The sequence below is a fragment of the Nilaparvata lugens genome, chromosome 2, assembly GCF_014356525.2.
Source record: "Nilaparvata lugens isolate BPH chromosome 2, ASM1435652v1, whole genome shotgun sequence".
NCBI lineage: Eukaryota > Metazoa > Arthropoda > Insecta > Hemiptera > Delphacidae > Nilaparvata > Nilaparvata lugens.
In genome coordinates, this window is record NC_052505.1 from 81207855 (window position 1) to 81230471 (window position 22617).

The following is a 22617-nucleotide window of genomic DNA, read 5'->3' on the forward strand; positions in this document are numbered from 1 at the left end:
GAAACTTGATATGAATTTAATGCAGTTTAAAATAAAATTTAGTTTAAACTGACACTCTGCAAACGGCACTTAGTTGAAAAATTTCAGGTTGAAGATTTTTCACAAAAACCCTCTCTGTTTAAAAAGTGTCAAGTTAAATGAGCTGAAAATTAAGGTTAATTTGGATTTTGTTAAGTTATTGGTGATATTCCATCGTACAACCAAAACAGATTCATATAAGAAAATTCATGCAATATTATTATTTTGTCGTCAATGATCCATCGATCACTGAAAACGAAATTCTACTTCCCAGTGCAAAGATAGATAGATGGACTGCCTTTATTCCAACATGGAAGGCAAAGTTAGGGCGTAGCCGACCCTCTGTCCCAATTGACCCTTTTATACAATTCGAATGCATTTACATTACAACAACAACATAAGTAAATAAAATAATCTCTTCAATAGAATTTAAAAAATAAATTGATTAACTGAATTAATAGTAATAGATAATAGTAAAGATGGTAGAGTGCAATGATTTCCCAGGCAGTTTTTCAATGACACCTAATTCGATTTAGAGTATACTTCAAGGTGCGTACAGATATACGCGCCGCGATCATGAGCAATTAACTTTTAATCAGCTGATTATATTTGTATTTTTACCGAAACAGTAAGATACAGATATAAAAAGCTTGGCATCAGCTGATTAAAAGTGAATTGCTCATGTTCGCGGCCCGTAAATCTGTACGCACCTTAAGAATCAATAATCTGAGCTCAGTTCATATATATTCATATTACAGCTTCTCCGATTCACCAACACCGATTGAACATTGTATTCATGTTTAAAATTCATAGTAAAATAAATTTCTACGGATGAAGCATTCCATCAGCATCCTATCTCAGAGCTCAAATCTAAAAAAAACTGGTGTGGTACACTCACACAACTTTCCTTGCTCATTGATCTATAAGCCTCATTAACGAGGATAATTTAGGGGAATAACATTATGCCCATTGGCGGGCATCTACATCGAATAAGAGACCGATGCATTGATGGATAAATTTTATTTGAAGTTCAAGTTAATAAAGTTTAAGTTTCACTTACTTGAGTTAACTTTTGAAAGTTTAATAAAAGTCAAGTTTCACTTACTTTGAACAGCCAAGGTCCGTCTTTGCGATTGTGCAAGTCTTCCATTACTGGTACTAGATTTTGAAGAATAATACGAAGTCGTCCGAATGAATACATCAATAGCTGACTTTTTAGCCAGCTCTTTGGTAAGTCCCTTGCCGCAAGCTTTGACACTATATTTGCATAATTAATATACATTAGAAATAATTGGAATTGAAAATAAGACAATTTACATATAGTTTTGACCAAATAACAATAATTAGAAGAAGGATGGTCTTTTTAAAATACTGAGTTAATAATTATTATTAATTAATCAGTAATTTACATCTGAATACGCATAAATCGTTGGAACAGAATGATAGGAATGACCTTATGTACATATCAGTGAATAATTTTATTCATTTATTGCATTTATTTATACTAGAGACCCCCTGGGTTGAAGAACTCGCTCATGAACTGTTGTATTGATATCTGGGGTCCGCAACTTGTAATTATACAGAGTTGGTGAAAATATTATTATGGAAACAGCTAAATATATGTTTTACAAGTATGAAATTACAGTTCCATGAGGATCATATTCTAATTAAAAAAAATATATTTCTTTCGCTTCAAAGCTTTGACCGCCATCTTGGATCCAACTTAATTTCAAATCCAGCTAATTTTGAATCCAACTTCATTCTTTCAAATGGGAAAGTGGTCATGTGATACATGATTTTGATACAGAGTTTTTAGGAAAAATTAATGGCGAAAACCGCACATCGATATCTCAAACCGTTTCAATGATCTCAACATTTTAAGATACTAATAAATTATACAAAAATGAAATAAATGAGTACGTACACATTGAATAATCAAGTGTTGGTGAACACTAATAGTAGCTTTTACTCACAAATTCAACACAACAACAAAAATTGTCATAGCAACTATCACAAACGTAGCATCATTAATTAGGTTACATATGTTACAGACAGGCAGAAAGACGTTAACGGCGAGTTAATATAGAACCATAGAGAAACGATAGCATAAGTAGATATCCCATGGTATAGGGCGTTTATGTCGCAACTTTTACTGTTATCCCAAGCCGATAGTTCACATAGTTCTTTCCTATGCAGCTGTGTAGTCTGTGAAATTGTGCCGTTCATACACTATCACCCCAACAAAACAGTAAAAATTGACAGTAATCGGCTTGAGATAACAGTAAAAGTTGCGACATAAATTCCCTATACCATGGGATATCTACTTACGCTATTGTTTCTCTATGATAGAACTTACTTATAAATTAATGTTATGTATTATTCAGCTGAAATCATGTGTCGGCGCATAAAGTCTGTCTGTCTGACAGTCTGAGTGATATCTCCCAAATAGCATCACCTTTTTTTAATGAATGGAAAAATTAATGAAATAGCATGCAATTAATTCCAGGTGACTAAATGATAAGATCAAAACAATTTTTTCTTATGCACTTTCAATGTTATTTTATGTCCTGAAAAAGGACGAAGGAGTGAATCAATTTTGTTGACAAAAAACTTGACCTATAGAAAGGTTCAAAGAATTCGTGTTCAAGATTTGATTTTTTTTATTAAGGTCACTAGCCGATCTCAATGGATGTTTGGTCAGAAGAACTGCAGATGAAAGAAAAAGAGTACTTATGAATAGGCCTAATAATCTAGAAAAAGCAGACCTACCTGATGACAGATGGAACATTTATAGATACAGAACACTGAAATGCTGCATCTTTTCGTCGAGACCTAATACCACCAATTTTTCTGATATTTCTGAAGGTTGGTACAATAATTTTATTCTTATCTATATTTAGGGACGACTTTATCAAGTCAATATGGCGCGATAGGCGCTCCATTCTTTTTTCACCTGCAAAGAATACAAGAGGATTAATATTATTGGTCAAAGTAACAACCAATTACGGATGTCAATCTACTCCAGACTTTCAAGATGTTATAAAAGTTATCTAATTCACACACTAAAAATTTACCATTACAACATCCACATTTGCAAAACCACTAAACTAATAAATAGAAGTGTTCGTTTGCCACTGTACGGGATTAATGATAAAATATCAGGGCACCGAGCTTCGCTCGTTATTTTTATTTATTGATAAACAGAACACAATTCTCTAAAATGATCGTGTTTATTTTTTACAGCTGGTTATACGTCAGCTTATTATTATTATTACTGTATTATTAGCGTATGTCTTTGAATGGTGGGGAGACCCAAGGGTAGTTCCACCTCGCCGTATATAGTTCAAAGTTCCCTGAGGGAAACCGGACACTAAGGTTATAGTGAGCACAATACTTTAAATTTACACTTTTCACTTCGGAATAAAGTTCATTTTGATGTTAAAAAGTCCAAACATATACAAAACCGAAACAAAACACAAAACCACTAAGCCAAATTTAGAAAATATTGAATTTAGACGTCAGTTTATGAATTTCGGGTATGCGATATTTTGATTTTCCACAGAATCACTCGCTGACTTTTTACTATCCACAGACGACGAAAGTTTCAGCCAAGGATGAATTATCCTTTTAATGTCGTTCAGCGAGTTTTCCCAAGGATGAGACCTAGTGCAATCGAATTTTTATATCAATAAACCTACTATGTTTAAAATTTCGTGAAAATCGTTAGAGCCGTTTTCGAGATCCGTTGAACATAAATAACCAGATATAAAAATATAAACAAATATACAGAAATTGCTCGCTTAATATAATAGGATTCAGATATAATTAGAAGGTGCTTTGAGCTGATTTGAGAACGCACATTTTCAAGATCATCTCAACAAATTAATTGCAGATTGAATTAAATAGAGAATGCATTTATTCAAATGCTAATTAATATAGGCTATAATTATTTGGGATTTTCTTTAAATAATAACAAATTAATTGTTTGACTTCTGACAAAATCTATCCAACGTGAAGCTGTTCAACGATAGGGTTGATAGGAAAAATAATGGGGGTCTGGGGACTTGATTATTTTTCTTTAAATCTGCTAAAATAATTAATTTTTTCCTAACAAATTGAACGTTGGTCTCAATTCTACAATTGCAAAAAACATCATTGATAACAAACATTATTTGAATATCTATAAATAAACATCAAAGATAAATAGTGAGGTCTACGTTAAAATGACAATGGAAGAAGATAGGAGAACAGTGTTGCCGATTCACTGCATTTCCAATGCTTTCTATAGAGGATAGCTGATACCGGCTTATCTGATGTAATATCAACTGTTCATTCTTGCCAAAAATAATTACATTTTATTCGTCAAGAAAAATATTTTTCAATATTTAAATAAAATATTTTTATAATTGAGGTAGAATATTTCAATTGATTATTTCGAGGTTGTTGAAAAACTATCTGGCAACATCTGCTTTGACGAATGATAGCAGCATCAGTGTTAATTTAAGACTGTTCAGTACACTTTTTTTATTATTTAAATTGGATAATCTTTCTCAATATAATTGTTAAGATCATTATAAGAGTGAGAAAAAGTGGCAACTGAAATTTTCAAGTGGTCTAATAAGCGAGTTATGGGTTGTTGAAGTGCTAACTCTCCAGATTCCGTTTTCTTTCCAGATCATAAACGGTTTTATTAGAACTTCTCTTAAAAATTCAAAAAATGTATCTTTCCAAACTAAAACATTTTATTCCCCAATTCGTTCATGTATAAAAAGTAAAATTTTTTGTAAATTCAATAACTTGTTTATTTTAAAATAAATCGCAAAAAACGCATATTGTAACAAAGCCAATGATATAGTGAATGTATTAAAAAAAACTCCAATGGAAAATTTGAAACCGTTTATTTTCTGGAAAGAAATCAAAGTTTAGCACTTCAACAACCCATAACTCGCTTATTAGACCACTTAAAAATTTCAGTTGCCACTTTTTCTCACTCTTATAATGATCTTAACAATTATATTGGAGAAGATAATATTAGAACAAAGCCAATGATATACTGAATGTATTAAAAAAAAAAACTCCAATGGAAAATTCGAAACCGTTTATTTTCTGGAAAGAAATCAAAGTTTAGCACTTCAACAACTCATAACTCGCTTATTAGACCACTTAAAAATTTCAGTTGCCACTTTTTCTCACTCTTAACAAATTATATTGGAGAAGATAATATTAGAACAAAGCCAATGATATACTGAATATATTAAAAAAAAAAAACTCCAATGGAAAATTCGAAACCGTTTATTTTCTGGAAAGAAATCGAAGTTTAGCACTTCAACAACCCATAACTCGCTTATTAGACCACTTAAAAATTTCATTTGCCACTTTTTCTCACTCTTATAATGATCTTAACAATTATATTGGAGAAGATAATATTAGAACAAAGCAAATGATATACTGAATGTATTAAAAAAAACTCCAATGAAAAATTCGAAACCGTTTATTTTCTGGAAAGAAATCGAAGTTTAGCACTTCAACAACCCATAACTCGCTTATTAGACCACTTGAAAATTTCAGTTGCCACTTTTTCTCACTCTTATAATGATCTTAACAATTATATTGGAAAAGATAATATTAGAGCAAAGCCAATGATATACTGAATGTATTTAAAAAAAAAAACTCCAATGGAAAATTCGAAACCGTTTATTTTCTGGAAAGAAATCGAAGTTTAGCACTTCAACAACCCATAACTCACTTATTAGACAATTTCAGTTGCCACTTTTTCTCACTCTTATAATGATCTCAACAATTAGCCTATATTAAAAATGATTATCCAGTTTAAATAGAAATGAAAAGGTGTACCAAACAGCCTTAATACTGCCATTCTACGTGGACTTCATTGAAAAAGCATTATTACAATATTCAGATAATTACAACTTACAACATTGACGAGTCTCAACTTGAGATTACCGCAGATTAGGGCCAAGTTACACGAGGCGATTTTTTTGTCAGCGCGACAGGACGGAAGCTCTCCGATTGGCTGATTGGGTTGGCGTATCGAGAGGAAGCTATCTCGAATCAGTCTGTGGCCGTTTTCACACTTACCGATTCCGGGACGACACGACATGACACGATTGGCTGATTGGTTTGGCGTATCGAGCATTAGACAATCAGAGTTTCCTGTCCTGTCGTGCCAAGTCGTCCCGGAATCGGTAAGGCTGGCTACTAACGGTAAGACATTCATGATATAAAATGTGTGTACATGCATGCTTTTGATTAGCGACATGTTTTGAACAAAAAACAACTGTTCGGCAGTAGCTTCTAACATGAAGGAGTGATCCGTGGTCTAGTGGATAGAGTGCCTGCGTAGCAGCATAGAGATCCCGGGTTCAAATCCTCTCAATACCAAAAGTTTTTTAACCAGATCACTCCCGTGTTTCGGGATGGGCACGTTAAACTGTCGGTCCCGGCTGAAGTATGACAGTCGCAAGGCCCATTGACGGCTTAAATTATATATTTAGGCGGTGGGACCTTCCCGCAAGGGTCTCCCCACCAACAAAAGCCAGACGAATTTACTTTTTTACTTTCTAACATGGAATAGTTAGTGACCAGCCTAAAGGTGCATTTCCTTGAAGGCATTTCGATACGCGCGGCTAATAAAGGTGTGTCAAGACCCTTGGCTAGGGCACATAACCTATAAACTCATTAGATTCGATGATTTATTGTAAAAGCAATAATATATAGTAATATAGCTAATTCATCTGTCGACATAAAGAATTAATAGGACATGTTCTCTAGCTATAGCGGCTGTAACGTCATAAGCTACCTGCTTATAGTCGCGCGCGTCTCAACACGCCTCTAAGGAATTGCGCCTCAAGTTCGAAAACGGCCATTTGGAGAGCTTTCAGTTCTGTCCTGTTGTGTCGACTAGCTTTAAAACGCCTTGTGTGTCTTGGACCTACATTTTTTTAGGTTATTTTTTTCAAGCTTCTATGACAAGGAATAATAGGCCTATATACAACAAAGTTCACTCAAGATGTTTCCTCACATTTTCCATAATTTATTCAACAATATATGGGTGAATTGATTAAAGAAATGGTCTGAATTCTTTAAGCTACGATGGAGAAAGAAATGTGATTAAGCTTAATAATAATAATATTGGTAACATTAATCGATGAATAAATCTACGATGAGTAAATATAATAATGTAATAATTAATTTGCACTTACTTTCACATAATGTATTATGAACATTAATTCGTATATCATGTTGGAATAGTAACTTGGGCAGCACCGGTGATAGCAAATTATTTCTTGAAACTTTCAAATGATTACTGGCACGTTGGTAAATAAAAGTGGGAATACGTAACTGGCTTAATTTAAACATTTTCAGAAACTAAAAAACACAAAAAATTATCAAAATGTAGCTTTGAAAAAGCTAAAAATATAATTTAGTAATACCAAACAGCATGGGAAAGGCTACTATTACATCATTTCGACAATACATAACCTCAAAACAGAATTTTTAACACCATCGATGTTCGAGGTCGATTAAAATTTCCCTCTGACATCGACTACAATAAGTCGAGCTAAAATTTCCAAGCTAAAGAGTTTCTTCTGTGATAATGTTGCGTTATCTATCAAGCTTATCTACAAGGCATTATTATCACATATCACCTCAAAACTTAACTTATCTCTAGAATCACAATCAGTTGAAGGTGTTCTTGGAGAGGATGATGAGCATAACCAATCACCGTAACCAAAATTATTTTTCAAACATCAAAAATCAAAATAATGTTCTTTAGAAATAGGATGATAATGTTATATTTGATAAAAGCACTAATTTCTCGTCATTCACCTTTTTTCAACAAAGTTGACATTATTTTTAGTAGCTATTAATATGATTTAATAATTATAAGCTACGGTATATAGATTGCAGCAGGTTTTATCAATATAATAAATACCAAATCAGTAGATTTCTGTCTTCAAAATTAGGCTACAGAACGCCGTATGTATATTTATACCTCCAAAACCAAAGTATAAAAGTTAAAAGTAAAAGTAGTGAAGGTAAAAGTTATGGTATAGGCTACTTGTTAACGCCATTTTCTATTATTAGCATGATCTACGGTAATACACCTACACTTTTAAAACCGCAATAATAATTTACACATGAATGAATTTATATTTCACTTATATTAAATGCGTATCCATAATAACCACGATAAAAAAATGCTGAAATCAAAAATCCATCTAACCAAATAACGTGGAAGATTGCTTGTTTGCAATTATTTGTTAACGCGGTAACATACACTACAAATATGTACCGGTACGTAACGTATTTACTCATGAATGAGTCTATATTTCACTTATTCAAAATTTTTATGAATACCACGAAATAACGTATGTTGAAATCAAAAATATATCTAACCAAAATAACGTGAAATATTATACTTGTTTGCAGATTATTTTACCGCGGTAACCTATAGACGTACGTGTACAAAGAAACCTTTCAGGGGGAGATAGCTTGAAACTTATTTAAGCCTTCAACAAGAAACATGTAACTGAAAATTGACATTTAACTTACCAGAAGAGAAACATAGTTTTTACAAAATTATAAAACGTGCTTCACTATAATATTGATGTGCTCCCAACATGCTGATAAGGCACAAAGAACAAACCGCATGCTAGAAAAGTGGAGGTAGAAATAGAAAGACAAAAGACTTGTTCAGTTCACAGTTGTTCACTTGTTCTTGTCATGTCACTCGGAGAAAAAGCAGATGAAGAAAAATGTTATGATGGCTCATGGGATTTTTAACGTTGGTGGTGGTGGTGGGGATGAAAGGTGTCGCACGTTCGCACCAACACAAAACGTCAGATCAGAAAAGCATATTTATAAAAATTGAAAGTAAATATAAAAATGAAAGGATTCAAGTTCAATTTTATTTTTTATTCAACAGGAAAAGTCTTTATAGTGGAATATTGAAGCATCTTCCAACACGGAAGATTAGCGGAGCTTATGTTGTTGCCATTTTCCGTGCTGTAGAAAGATAAGAAAAAGATAGCGAACGAAAGAAAAAGTGTCAAGAAAGATAAGAGAGCAGCGTTGCCGATCATCTGCCTTGCCACTGCCTTCGATAGGTTTAACTGATACCAGTATATCTAATGTAATTAGATTAGATTGCGGCCAGGCTGCACAAAAGCCGGTTAAATTTTAATCGCGTAATTAATTTCAGGAGGACCAAGCAGAGACGACTTTTTCGAAAAAAGGCTTCTCTGATTGGTTTTCGTTAAATTAATTACGATTAAAATTTAACCTGCTTTTGTGTAACCAAGTCGAATAGTAGCCTACTTCTCTGATTGGTTCTCATGAAATTTATAATCCGGCTTTATTTGTGCATCCGGCTGATAAAGTAGTATTTTAATATACGGTAGTACTCCAATCACCAAGTACTTTTTGCTGGAAAAAACTACGAACACGCTAATTTTTCTGTGCAATAATTCTGAAGTATTGTACATCCTAAATACAAAAATCTGACCTTCTAGCACTGGATCTTTTTACAGAGTGCCCAAAATACCACGGCGGATTTTCAGTTCCTTTTCCAGTTCTTTGAGATTTTCGCCGAATTGAGCCATCGGACAGGAAAAATCACTCTTGCCTTTTTCTTAGATAATAAAATGAAATAAATCGGAGCTTTTTCTATCTTCATTGATTGCTGAGTTAGGTACAATTTTTCTTTTAAACACAGAAATTTGGAGGAAATTCCGTAACTAATCAACTAGTATATCTTCCGATTTCAATTATAAAAAAATTATTATTCAAATTTTCTCTGGGCGTAATTTTGTGCTCTACAACCTGAGACTAGATAGATTGTTCTATCTCAGCATATAATTCCAGTTACACCTAATAACAATGTCTCTCGTATTTCGAATAATAGCCTATTTTTAGCTTCAATCATTAACTTCATTATCCTTATTAACTTTGCCAGCCATGAACTTTCTGGAGATCATCACGTACGTTAGTAAAAATTGGAGGGCATTCTCATCCGTTTTACTTGGTCATTCCTACAATACGAGGAGTGGTGGCTCAATCCTCGGTTACCCGGCACATAGACTAACCCTTCTGGAGAAAGGCCCACACTATCGCGCAATAAAAATTATAAATAGACTCCCCCATAATTTTAAAGATTTTTCCAACTTTTCAAAGATGACCGGAAGGATAAGGAAGGTTCTTTTAAAAAGAGCGCCATACACAGTGGATGAATGTGTGGATGTCTTGAGGGAAGAAAATTACATGTCATAGAATTATTACAAAAAAAATTTCCTTTAAATCAACTGAAATTAATCGATTTCTTCCAGGGGGTGTTCCTGTAGGCAGTGTTTTTCTTTGTCGTCTCCTCTTTGCATTATTGTATTTTTTCTGTGTTTATTATTGATTGTAGTGACGATTCAATGTTGTGAAGCTTGTCTTTTGTATGCAACTACTTAAATAAATAAAATTTTATTTGATTTGATCCTCTTATTGAGAATCGCTCAATAATAAAGGTTTATGTTTATTGATTTTGAAGGGACGGATCCAAAGGTTCAAAGAACCCCACACGTCAACCGAAGCTTAGGCGGGACGATGCACACCGGAGAAACGCGTTTCGTGAAAAAAGTTTCAGGAAACGTGAAACGAAAGTTGCTCGCAATCTACTGATAAGATTTTATTCAAATTTATTTATTCAAATTTTATTTATTCAGATTAAGCAAGGAACGTTTCTTTTGTATGCATGCGCGAGTGAAACGGATTGCATGAAACAAGTTTCATGAAAGAGGGCTTCACGAAATGCGTTTCTCCGGTGTGCATCCCGACTATTGTGTTCCCAAGTAGTAAGCTAGTTGTGTCCTTCACAAGAGCCTGGAGTTTTCCCTATACTAACATCCCATTCATCACCTGGTTGCTTGTCGCAATCCAGTGTGATATGCTTGATGGCAGTCTCTTCAGACTGATTAGTTCTCATGACATACGTGAGTTCCACTCCTGGCCTTCTTTGATGGTCCTTCCACCGAGGACGGGGTGGCCAGGTTGCCTCTAGGGCGCCCGGCCAACCTCGACTCTTGACCCACATTTTTTGTGCCTGGAGTTTCACCCATCTCTGGTCTCTTGGGGTTTTCTTTTTTCCCCTCCGAAACTCTGCAGGGTCAAAAGCCTCACCTCTCCCAAAAAGTTTTGCCTGAATGAGCAGTGGTTAGTTTTGGCCTTTCCACCCACAAATTCGTGACCTACGTGAGGTTCACGCCTGGCTTTTTTGTAGGTCCTTCCGCTGAAGGAGGGGTCGCCAAATTGCCTCTAGGGCACCCGGTCACCCTCGACTCAGCCTCTTGACCTACTTTTGTGCCTGGAGTTTCACCCATCTCTGGTCTCTTGGTTTTTTTGCCCCTCCGAAACTGCCCTGATGGGGCAGACCCCGTGGGTTTGAAGGTAAGGCAACTTCTGGAGTTGCCTTAGGGTCCCTTTTAGTCGCCTCCTACGACAAGCAGGGATACTGTGAGTGAATTCTGGTTTTCAACACATTCTTGAGTACGATGTTCGACTCAAAGCTCCCGTAACCCAAAGGGGGCAAACCCCTGGTTTTTCTCAAGGTTTATGAGATCATATGTTCTATCATACTCACCCATTAGATGAAATTTTTTCATTATTTTCTAGTGGAGGAGGCTCGCATTACTGTATAAGGACACCTCAAGGATCAAAATTTCAAACACTATTAACTTTTGACTCAATTATGATCAGATATTCTCGTACTACAGCTCTTTCTTCTCGGCTTTTCCAGCCGCCGGTTCAAATCACGTATCACAAGTCAAATTCAGTCAAAAAATAGGGAATTTATTCCCGATTGTACTTGAACCTACATTTTCATACACAAAATAATAGCTAATCTCTGTAAGCTGATTATTATTTCGGAAACCCATAATGATAAAAATTGTACCTGGTTTTAAATTGTAGCACAAAATAATCTACATCTTTATTTATTTTGACGTGAATAGTTCATGAAAAAATATATTCGGAATGTTCGATTTGCTCATTTAAAAAATCAAGAAAATGATAATATTTTTCTCATTCTCACGTTTTCGGTAAGTTTTAACACAGAATACATTACTCGAATGATTTATAAATACACCAATTTCTCTGGTTTTAAGTAGAAGAAAAATGGTTCAAAATGTATTTGAGGCAACTAAGCATGTAGAGCATGGAATTCTCAACAATTTTAAACCAATCGCAAGTTCCCATCATATTGTATCAGGCTCAATTTGAAGGCAACTGTTGATTATTAACAAAATCGTGAAAAATGGAAATATGAAATTCGTCATCTTTTTATTCAGCTGCAAGTTTTTATTTTTGTAATCTTATGAATAGAATCGTTATAATTGGAATGGAAAGGGGAGAGAAATTCTCTACAACATTGACTAAGTTTCTAATTTTTCATATCGAGTAGGCTATTCCACGAGGAAGAATGATTTAACAATTGAAATATCGTAATTGTCCAATATTTCTCTAATATTAGCCCAGTCAATGAAGACTGAATAACAGGATTTAGCAAAACTAATTATGGTTTTTCGCAGGATGTTGTATATTCATAGCAGTACCTATACATAGCCCGGAATCACAGAATACCCATCTTCCCCCCGCTTGCTTTTGTTACCGGGTGTACCTGGAAATCTAATTTAGATAGACGCGCGACGGTCTACCTGTACTCAGGTTTTAAAGCACAAAGTTACGTCCAGAGGGATTTTGAATCATACATTTAGATAGTTAAGATCGAAGAATAAGAAGAAGAAGAAGAAGAAGAAGAAGAAGAAGAAGAAGAAGAAGAAGAAGAAAAAGATGATGAAGAAGAAGAAGAAGAAGAAGAAAAAGATGATGAAGAAGAAGAAGAAGAAGAAGAAGAAGAAGAAGAAGAAGAAGGAGAAGAAGGAGGAGGAGGAGAAGAAGGAGGAGGAGAAGAAGAAGAAGAAGAAGAAGAAGAAGAAGAAGAAGAAGAAGATACCATATTTATATTATATGGTTAGTTAGAAACGGAATTTCCTCCAAATTTCAATTTTCCGAAAATTTGACTCATTTTTGAAAACTTGTAACCCAGCACTCAATAAAGATCCGAATCATTTCCTATCCGAATTATCTCATTTTATTCAAAATTTCATTATCTAAAAAAAGGCGAGAGTGATTTTTTTCTTTCCGATGGCTCGATTCGGCGAAAATCTCAAAAGGAACCGGAAATCCGAGGCTTTGGGGCACTCTGTAAAAAGCTCCAGGGCTAGGTGAACTTTTTTTATCAATTTAAGCTGTCCAATACTCCAGAATCATTGCACGAAAAATGTAGTGTGTTCGGAATATTCCTCAGTTTCCTAAACGGCCCTCTTCACTACGATACCGTGTGGCTGGACTTTTACATTTACATCGACGCGTATTCAATAAGTCCTGTCAAATCTCATGAAAATCTATTGCCGCGATTCGCTGTGAATGCGGAACATAGATAAATACATAAAGAGATATGCAAAATCTTCGACTTGAATCTTAAACCTCTCTTTCGCTCGATCGAAAAATTATAAAGAGGGTAGTCATTTAGGATTGAAAACTGTTTAATTATATTTCACTTGTAAGGAAATTTTTATTTATAATGATTGAAATAATAAATGTTCATAATTAAGTTAAAATATTTCTCAATTAACTATATTTCTTCATTTAAAAATGATATGGCAACGTTGCAGAGGTAGAGAAGAATAGCGCTACATCTGCTTTGTCGACGAACGAACGGGACCGATTAGTTTAAAACATCTCAAACTTTCAAGAGCAGATATTACGAAAACTATTGAAGATATCACAAATCCCAGAGTTTGTATTTATCAAGCTTCAGTTTTGTACTGTTGGTCAAATCGGTGGAACGCGTTTTTCCCAAGATTTGAGCGTCTAAGCCAGTGGTTCCCAACCCAAAGGAGCCTGCGGCCCACCTAAGGATGAATTGAACACTAAGCGGCCCAGATCATCTATTCTATTCATATGTGTAAGGGGTTGATGAGGGGGGGGGGAGGTAAACTTATCGCCACAAAATTGATTTCAGTCAAAATATTGACTAAAATATTTTCAGTCTCCATATTATGGAGAATTTTTGATCTCACAAACAAGTTTATCTTCAATATCACTAGACATAGTATCAATGTGCGCCTTTACAGTATTGTTTGACAGGGGGATTTCTTTTATTTTCTTCGAGGCTTCAGTACCTGAAACACTTTCAACTGCCATAATTGAACAAGGTTTGACAAGAGTTTCACCAATTGTAAGTGGTTTCATTGTCTTGTCAATTAGTTGTGAAGCAAATGACGCTAGAAGGGCTTTTTCAGAAGACTCATACACTGTACCACTCTTACCCAATTTCATTTTCTTCAAATTTTCCGGCGAAGAATTCAGGTGGCCGATCACTCAAGTTGGGATGAACTGTTTTCAAATGACGTTCAAGTTTAGTTGGTTTCAAGGCTTCATTGCTGAGAACGGTTGCACATATCACATACTGGGCGTCTCACCTCCTTATTCACCTCAATCGATGTAAATCCAAACTATCATCTTTGTCCCATCACGTCAATCCCTCGCTCAGACGTAAACTGCAGGTTTCAACCTGCTCGGTTTGTGCATCAACTTGTCTTGGGCCGTCTGCTACAAAAATGTTAGGCCTATACACAAACATTGGAAGCTGACGGCCCAAAGACAAGTTGATGCACAAACCAAGTAGTAGGTTGAAACCTGCAGTTTACATCCGAGCTAGGGATTGATGTGGAAAGGAAAAGGTCTCTGGCATTTGCACTGTATGCTACTCGCCACTCGACAATGTTCATGACACAATTTTGTTCCAAGTTTTAATGATAGTTTTTCAAGCCTTTCTTAAAACTGCTGGACAAACACAAAATGTTTTAACATTTTCCCAGATCTCGTCGTCGCGGCCCAATCCATAGGGTCTCGCGGCCCACCGGTTGGGAACCACTGGTCTAAGCAAAAAATGAAAGAAAATTCAATTTTTTAAACCAACCCCTAGCATTCGTGGTAGCGATGATGACTTTCAATACCGGTATGCATTTATGGGTGAACATGTTCATTTCCCAAATAGTCCCTAAATAGCTGAAAAGTCAAAAATTGGGTTCCAAACATTCCCTCCAAATTTCTTTGTCAATATTGTTCTATTGCTGTAAAAGTGAAGATCACACATGCTGCAACAGTCATAGGGAAATGCGTAAATTATTAAAAGTATTCATCAAATTGAAGAGAATTCAATGATCTATAAGCTTATAATCAGAATGGATTTTTTTCATCAATAGTTCAAAAGGTTTAAGGCCAAAAAGAGCAGAGAATTCTCAAAAAAGAGAATAGGCTTACCTATTAGTAATGTACCTCAGAGCATACCTCTGAAAACACTGCATCGAATACACCTCCGAGTTGGAAGATGTTTTTAGCTACACTAGAACATAATCATAATGTGCTCATATCATATGGAGGTCGAAAGACCTGGGAAGAATCAGCAGTTTCCGACGAGATCAGCTGAATGGCCCTAGGGCAGAAAAGAAAATGACCTTGCTGAATGACAAGTGTCGCTGCCCGATCTTGCAAATTGCAATTCATCAAGATTTCACTGTTGTCAAATTTTCAGTAAGTCAAGTTATTTCGCTAAGTTTTCAGTTGGTCAGGTTCACACTACCGTACGTCGCAGGTCATCAGTTCATCAAGTTTTCAGTTTATTTGTGGTTTGACAGAAATAGCGTTCGCAACTTGGGCAAAAATGTTTGGCCGACTTCGTCTCGAACTTTAAAACAGCAATCTTGAGCCGGCAAACACACATTTCCCGCCCTATGGGTACAAGTTTAGGTGAAAAGTCAAGTTCTACTGCCAAATGAATTGTTCGTAGTCCTACAAATACTGAAATTTTGTTGAGCTACAACAAATATTTCAGTCATTTTTCTACGATTTCCGTCTCAAATCCTGTCCTCGGACGAAAGTAGGCTACTTTGTGCATGAAAGGACACGAGAGCCTATCAGAGAAGGCTTCTTTAAAGAAAAATTGACAGGGATAAATGTCATGAGAGCCAAATAATCAGAGAAGGCCTATACGAAAAAAGGATTTCAATCTCGTGGCAAGTAATCAAAGTTGAAATTTAACAGTCTTTTGTGAAAAGGGATTTATATGCTTATAAAAGCAAAAAGGAAAAAATGTAACATTTAAACCACACTCATCCCTTTAACACAGGGGTTTGAGTTGGGGACTTCTGATATATTTTATACTCTAACTAGTCCAAAAAAGCAGCAATCATAAATTGTGTGCCAAGCATTCCCTTCAAGTTTCTCTGTCAACTGATCTTCTATTATTGTAGCAAAATCCTATTATATTAAGCGAGCAATTTCTGTATATATTTATATATCTGGTATCTGGCTATTTTTATATCTGGTTATTTATGTTCAACGGATCTCGAAAACGGCTCTAACGGTTTTTACGAAATTTGGAACGTATAGTAGGTTTATGATATAAAAATTCGATTGCACTAGGTCTCATCCCTGGGAAAACTCGCTGAAGGACATGAAAAGGATAATTCATCCTTGGAGAAACAGATGATAATTTCGTCGTCTGTCGATAACAGAAGATGCGTGTGCCTGTGTGGGAGATGAGCTGTGTAATCAATCAGCTTATCGTATCTCGCCAGAAATATAGAAATTTCAATAGACTCGATAAAATAGTCTGATTTGTTGACATGACAAATGGTAGGGATCATAATATTCAAAGTTAATCATTATTTTACATTTTAAATGATTAGTGAGTATTTTTTGGTTATTCAATTTGGATGGTAAACAATCTAAATTGGAACTTTTTTGTTTTTAAATATTTGGACTAAAGATTGAACCTGTGTATGGAACATATTAACCTACTTTTTGGACCATTTATAGTGTATACATCGAAATTTGGGGAAGAAACAGTTTTGAGCTGTGCCTGTTAGTCCTTACCCAATCATTTTGAAGAATTGTGTTCTGTTTATCAATAAACAAAGAGCGAAGCTCGGTGCCCCGATATTTGAAGATTTAACACTCAACGACACTAAAAACAATGTCACACAAACTTCGCTATCACCGCGGGAGCGAAGTTTTAAAAATCTCTCCTTGTGTTATCAAGTATGTAGCAGGTCCAACAGAGCTCGGTTAGCAGGTGAGAGTACCGCCAATACTCTGTACAAAAAAACTTTTGACTTGGGATGGACATGCGCAGCAGAGAAGGCATACAGAGGCAGGGATACAACGGCGGCGATAATGCCGTCTTGAACCGGCCAGCATTCTCTAATTTCTAATGAGTATTCAAGCGCTCATACTAAACTTACGAAGTTTCCTCTCTGCAAGCACTGACTCGACTGATTTTAATCGACAAATTGGCAACTGCGCTTCCACCTATGACTCTATCCATCACTGTAATTGACTGATCTCCCTCAGTTTCTCTGCGCCGCATATTCCTCCAAGTCTACGAGGCCAACCAGATGTAATATATATCTATCTAATAAATAAATCCTTAGTTTAATTAAATTAACGTTTTGGTAGAGAGTTAGTGGGGAGGATATTATTTTAATATTCTTTCCCAAGAATGGACATTGATATGTCCAAAGCTCCGCCAATTTATGTAGATGCATAACAATATAATATCTATAGTTATTATATCACAAATTACTTTTTCATGTCATATACAGTTCAATAATTATTTTCTTAGTCTATATTATGTGAATTCATCTATAATTTTGCTGTATTGTAAGCTATTGTATATAAGTGTATAAGCCAGTATATTGTAATCTACATAAATAAAGTACTCAATCAATCAATCTATCTATAGTCAGGAGTAATTTTGTACGGAGCATAGTACCGCGCACTGCTACTTGCTAAGAGATCTTTCTTCGCTCGCGAAGTGGATGCGAAGCGAAGCGGTGTGACTATATTCATATTTGAATATACAAAAGACATTAACAAGCGCATGCGTTCAGCAACGTTTCCCCGAGTCGCTACGTTCAGCCAGTCGACTACTCGAGAGTGCCGCCGCAGACGCGAGCTCAGTGTGACATGGCTTGCTGAAAAACGTTCACTAGCTCGCTACCGCCAGCGGTACTGGCGGTAGTCGGTGTGGCAAGGCCCCAACCATACGCGTCTACGCACAGAATTTACTTCGCGCATCTTCAGAAAATACATGGCATCTTATGGGAAGCGTCTATTTCACTCATATAGTTTACCTCATAAGAGACAATGAATCCGACTAACGAGAGCGAAAAAGATTTAGTGCATCTTAGACGCCCTGATATTGGGCTTAAAACTGTTGCAACGCTGCAACCGTCATAAGGAAATGAATTAAATAGTGAAATTATGCATTATATTCAAGACAATTACTTTACTTTACTTTTCTTGTTCGTCACAATTACTGAACTGCATTAAGGGAGCAACGATCCCGCAGTATATGACACGTCAAAGTTTAATCTAATATCTACCATCCCAACTAAATGCTATAATTTTATATTTTATTTTTAACTATAATTTAATGCTCAACTATAAGCTCATAATCAGCAAGATAAATAAATAATTATTAATATTTTATCATTCGATGAAAATGAAAAGTTATAAGGCCAAAAGAAAAAATAAGAGCCAAAATTATTTTTTTCAAAATATCACATCTTAAGGTGCAATTCCTAAGAGGCGACGCGTATTGAACGACGTATGTCGATAACAGAAGATGCGTGTGCCTGTGTGGGAGATCAGCTGTGTAATCAATCAGCTTACCGTATCTCGCGAGAAATCTAGAATTTCAATAGACTCCATGAAAATAATCTGATTTGTTTTGACATGACAAATGGTAATCATAATATTCAAAGTTAATCATTATTTTACAGTTTTAAGTGATTAGTGAGTATTTTTTTTGTTATTCAATTTGGATGGTAAACAATCTAAATTAGAACTTTTCTGTTTTTAAATATTTGGACTAAAGATTGAACCTGTGTATGGAGCATAACCTACTTTTTGGACCATTTATAGTGTACAAATCGAAATTTGGGGAAGAAAAAGTTTTGGGCTGTGCCTGTTAGTCCTTACCCAATCATTTTGAAGAATTGTGTTCTGTTTATCAATAAATAAATAAAGAGCGAAGCTCGGTGCCCTGATATTTGAAGATTTAACACTCAATGACACTGAAAACCATATCACACAAACTTCGCTATCACCGCGGGAGCGAAGTTTTAAAAATCTCTCCCTGTGTTATCAAGTGCACCAGGTCCAACAGAGCTCGCTTAGCAGGTGAGAGTACCGCCTATACTCTGTACAAAAAAATCTTTTGACTTGAGATGGACATGCGCAGCAGAGAAGGCATACAGCGGTAGGGATACAACGGCGGCGATAATGCCGTCTTGAACCGGCCAGCATTCTCTAATTTCTAGTGACTATTCAAGCGCTCGTGCTAAACTTACGAAGTTTCCTCTCTGCAAGCACTGACTCGACTGATTTTAATCGACAAATTGGCAACTGCGCTTCCACCTATGACTCTATCCATCACTGTAATTGACTTATCTCCCTCAGCGCCGCAAATTCCTCCAAGTCTACGAGGCCAACCAGACGTAATATATATCTATAGTCAGGAGTAATTTTGTACGGAGTATAGTACCGCGCACTGCTACTTGCTAAGAGATCTTTCTTCGCACGCGAAGTGGATGCGAAGCGAAGCGGTGTGACTATATTCATATTTGAATATACAAAAGACATTAACAAGCGCATGCGCTCAGCAACGTTTCCCCGAGTCATTCGCGAGTCGCTACGTTCAGCCAGTCGGCTCCTCCCACTACTCGAGAGTACCGCCGCAGGTGCGAGCTCGGTGTGACATGGCTTGCTGAAAAACGTTCACTAGCTCGCTACCGCCAGCGGTACTGGCGGTAGTCGGTGTGACAAGGCCCCAACCATACGCGTCTACGCACAGAATTTACTTCGCGCATCTTCAGAAAATACATGGTCTCTTATGGGAAGCGTCTATTTCACTCATATAGTTTACCTCATAAGAGACAAGGAATCCGACTTACGAGAGCGAAAAAGATTTAGTGCATCTTAGACGCCCTGATATTTGGCTTAAAACTGTTATAACGCTGCAACCGTCATAAGGAAATGAATTAAATAGTGAAATTAAAAAAACACACAAAACAAGACAAAACAACATTACAAAGAATTATGAAACAGATAAAACACAATTATGCATTATATTCAAGAGAATTTAATGCTCAACTATAAGCTCTTAATCAGCCAGGATTTTTTAATCACTCGTTGATCGAAAAGTTATAAGACCAAAAGAAAACATTGTAAACATTACCATTGTAAACAGCTGATTGTTGCAGTGATAGTAGTTTTAATTTTTCTGCTCAAAATGTTCAAGTTTATTTCAATATTATTGAAACTTTCGGATTGTTTAGTGTTATTTCCGGCTCTTATCAACCCTTCGAAATTCAAAATTCATCAGTCATATCTCGAATACGTATTCTGAGTGTTAATCTTTGGTGAAAACAGAAATTTTAAACTTAACCTCACTTTGGACTATTTATGTGCTAAAATCAAGGAATTGAAGAAGTTTTGGGCAATTGCCTGTTTCTCTTTCCAAATATCGTGTTTGTGACTGTTCTAATAAATAAATAAATGAATAAATAAAATAAAAATCTGGTGTGGCGCACTCACACAACTTTCCTTGCCGTTATGAAAATTGATCACCTAACGCTAGTGTTCCCGCGCATCTCAAGTCTACTACTATTCAAAGATCTGAGCCAGCTGGTGACAGGACAATAACGCTATAGACACACGAGCTCTGCTATCTCTCCATAGTGAATGATTTAATAGAATCAACAGTTGTCAACAGTTTGCAATTGAAAAAATAACATTTTCTCAAATTTCGAGCTTATTTTCAAATTTAGGTAAAAATGTTACAGAACTTTAATTGTAGAGATTTTCATGCTCAATCTTTTCCACTTGGATTTTTTTTTTTAAATTGTATCTGAAGCCTGATAATTGGGAATCTAAAATCAAACTTTGCATAGATGGGGCGGAGCTCCTGAAATTTTTACAGATATGGGACTTATGGCAGTTGATAGAACTTATCAATGACTGATCGAGGTATGAATTTTATCAAAATCGTTGAAGCCGTTTTCGAGAAAATCGCGAAAAACCCTGTTTTTGACAACATTTTCGCCATTTTAGCCGCCATCTTTAATTGAATTTGATCGAAATTGTTCGTGTCGAATCCTTATATTGTAAGGACCTTAAGTTCCAAATTTCAAGTCATTCCGTTAATTGGGAGATGAGATATCGTGTACACAGACGCACATACACTCATATACACACACACATACAGACCAATACCCAAAAACCACTTTTTTGGACTCAGGGGACCTTGAAACGTATAGAAATTTACAAATTGGGGTACCTTAATTTTTTTCGGAAAGCAATACTTTTCTTACCTATGGTAATAGGGCAAGGAAAGTAAAAATGGAGCCAAAAGTATTTTTTTTCAAAATATCACATCTTAAGGTGCAATTCCCAAGAGGCGACGTGCCTTGAACGACGTATGTCGACACGCTTTAAAGGAATTGCACCTAAAGAGAGGAGATCTCGAGAACTATCTGAACTACGGCAGGTATAGAAATAAGTTAGTCAAACGGAAATTGTGGGAAATTTGTAAGCTTTAATTCTGTATGAAGTGCTGGTAATGTCCGTAAGGCGCATAATTTTCGAGATTTAATGCGAAAAACAAATAAATGTTACTTGGTAGGTACTTTTAAACCACCTACTTTACAGAGGTACCGTAGAGGACAGGGATTGAGAATTTTTTTTCGAAGACAATTATTGTTATCTTACTTAGATTAGCTGATAACACAGCTAAAGAAACTAAAGAAACGATCGTTTTGTGGAACGATTTAGTCAAAACTAGTTTCAGCCTTAGTTGTGTGGTATTAATATTGGTGTAATAACTAATCTATATAAATAAAAATTGAGCCTCAAATTTTGACGTTCAATAACTTTTTTATGTGTGCACCGAATTTGATGATTTTTTTTAGTTGTTTTCGTTATGTTCAGGACCAGGTTTATGGCCTATCAAATTTATAATCCGACTTCAGGACTCTTTCCTACGGTCCTTCAAAGTTTGCATGTAATCCTTATGGGAGAATAATTTGTGAGCTGGCCAAACACAGAAATAAAAATCAGCTGGTATAATCATTGCGTCATCCAACAGCCGTCGGTAGATCTGTTTTTCAATTTTCTTCCTACTAATTCACAAAATTTCAATTCTGTAATAATTATTATGCCGCGATATGAACGACGTCCAAACTTGGGTCGCAGAACTCGAAATGCTGTAAATTTAGAATATGCACGGGAAAATCAGCAGCAAGGAGATATTCAATTCCCAGCAAGCTGCATTCAACTATAACTAAAAATACAAACTGCTGCACAACTAACTAAGCACAAAGGAAGTCCATATTGAGATATAAATAATAAAGTATATTACTGATTGTTGGATAATTTTCATAAAAATATAGTGCATCAGATTAAGCT

The 22617-nt window shown here is 35.6% G+C and overlaps 1 protein-coding gene across 3 annotated transcripts in view; it reads right to left on the reverse strand.

Annotated features, from left to right (window-relative positions):
- The window catches only part of LOC111059397 (ATP-dependent RNA helicase DHX30), a 43556-nt gene extending 34796 nt beyond the window's left edge, over window positions 1-8760 (reverse strand). Inside the window, exons 1-3 of one of the 3 annotated variants that reach the window (XM_039421883.1) lie at window positions 7239-7528; window positions 2788-2971; window positions 1124-1275 (exon numbers count right to left, since the gene is read on the reverse strand). In XM_039421883.1, coding sequence (XP_039277817.1) covers window positions 1124-1275; window positions 2788-2971; window positions 7239-7395 — 493 coding nt within the window. In that variant the 5' untranslated portion in view covers window positions 7396-7528. Of the gene's footprint in view, window positions 1-1123; window positions 1276-2787; window positions 2975-7238; window positions 7529-8589 lie in introns of those variants that run through there. The other 2 variants (XM_039421884.1, XM_039421885.1) reach the window with 2 other exon arrangements.
- Window positions 8761-22617: the final 13857 nt, after the last annotated feature.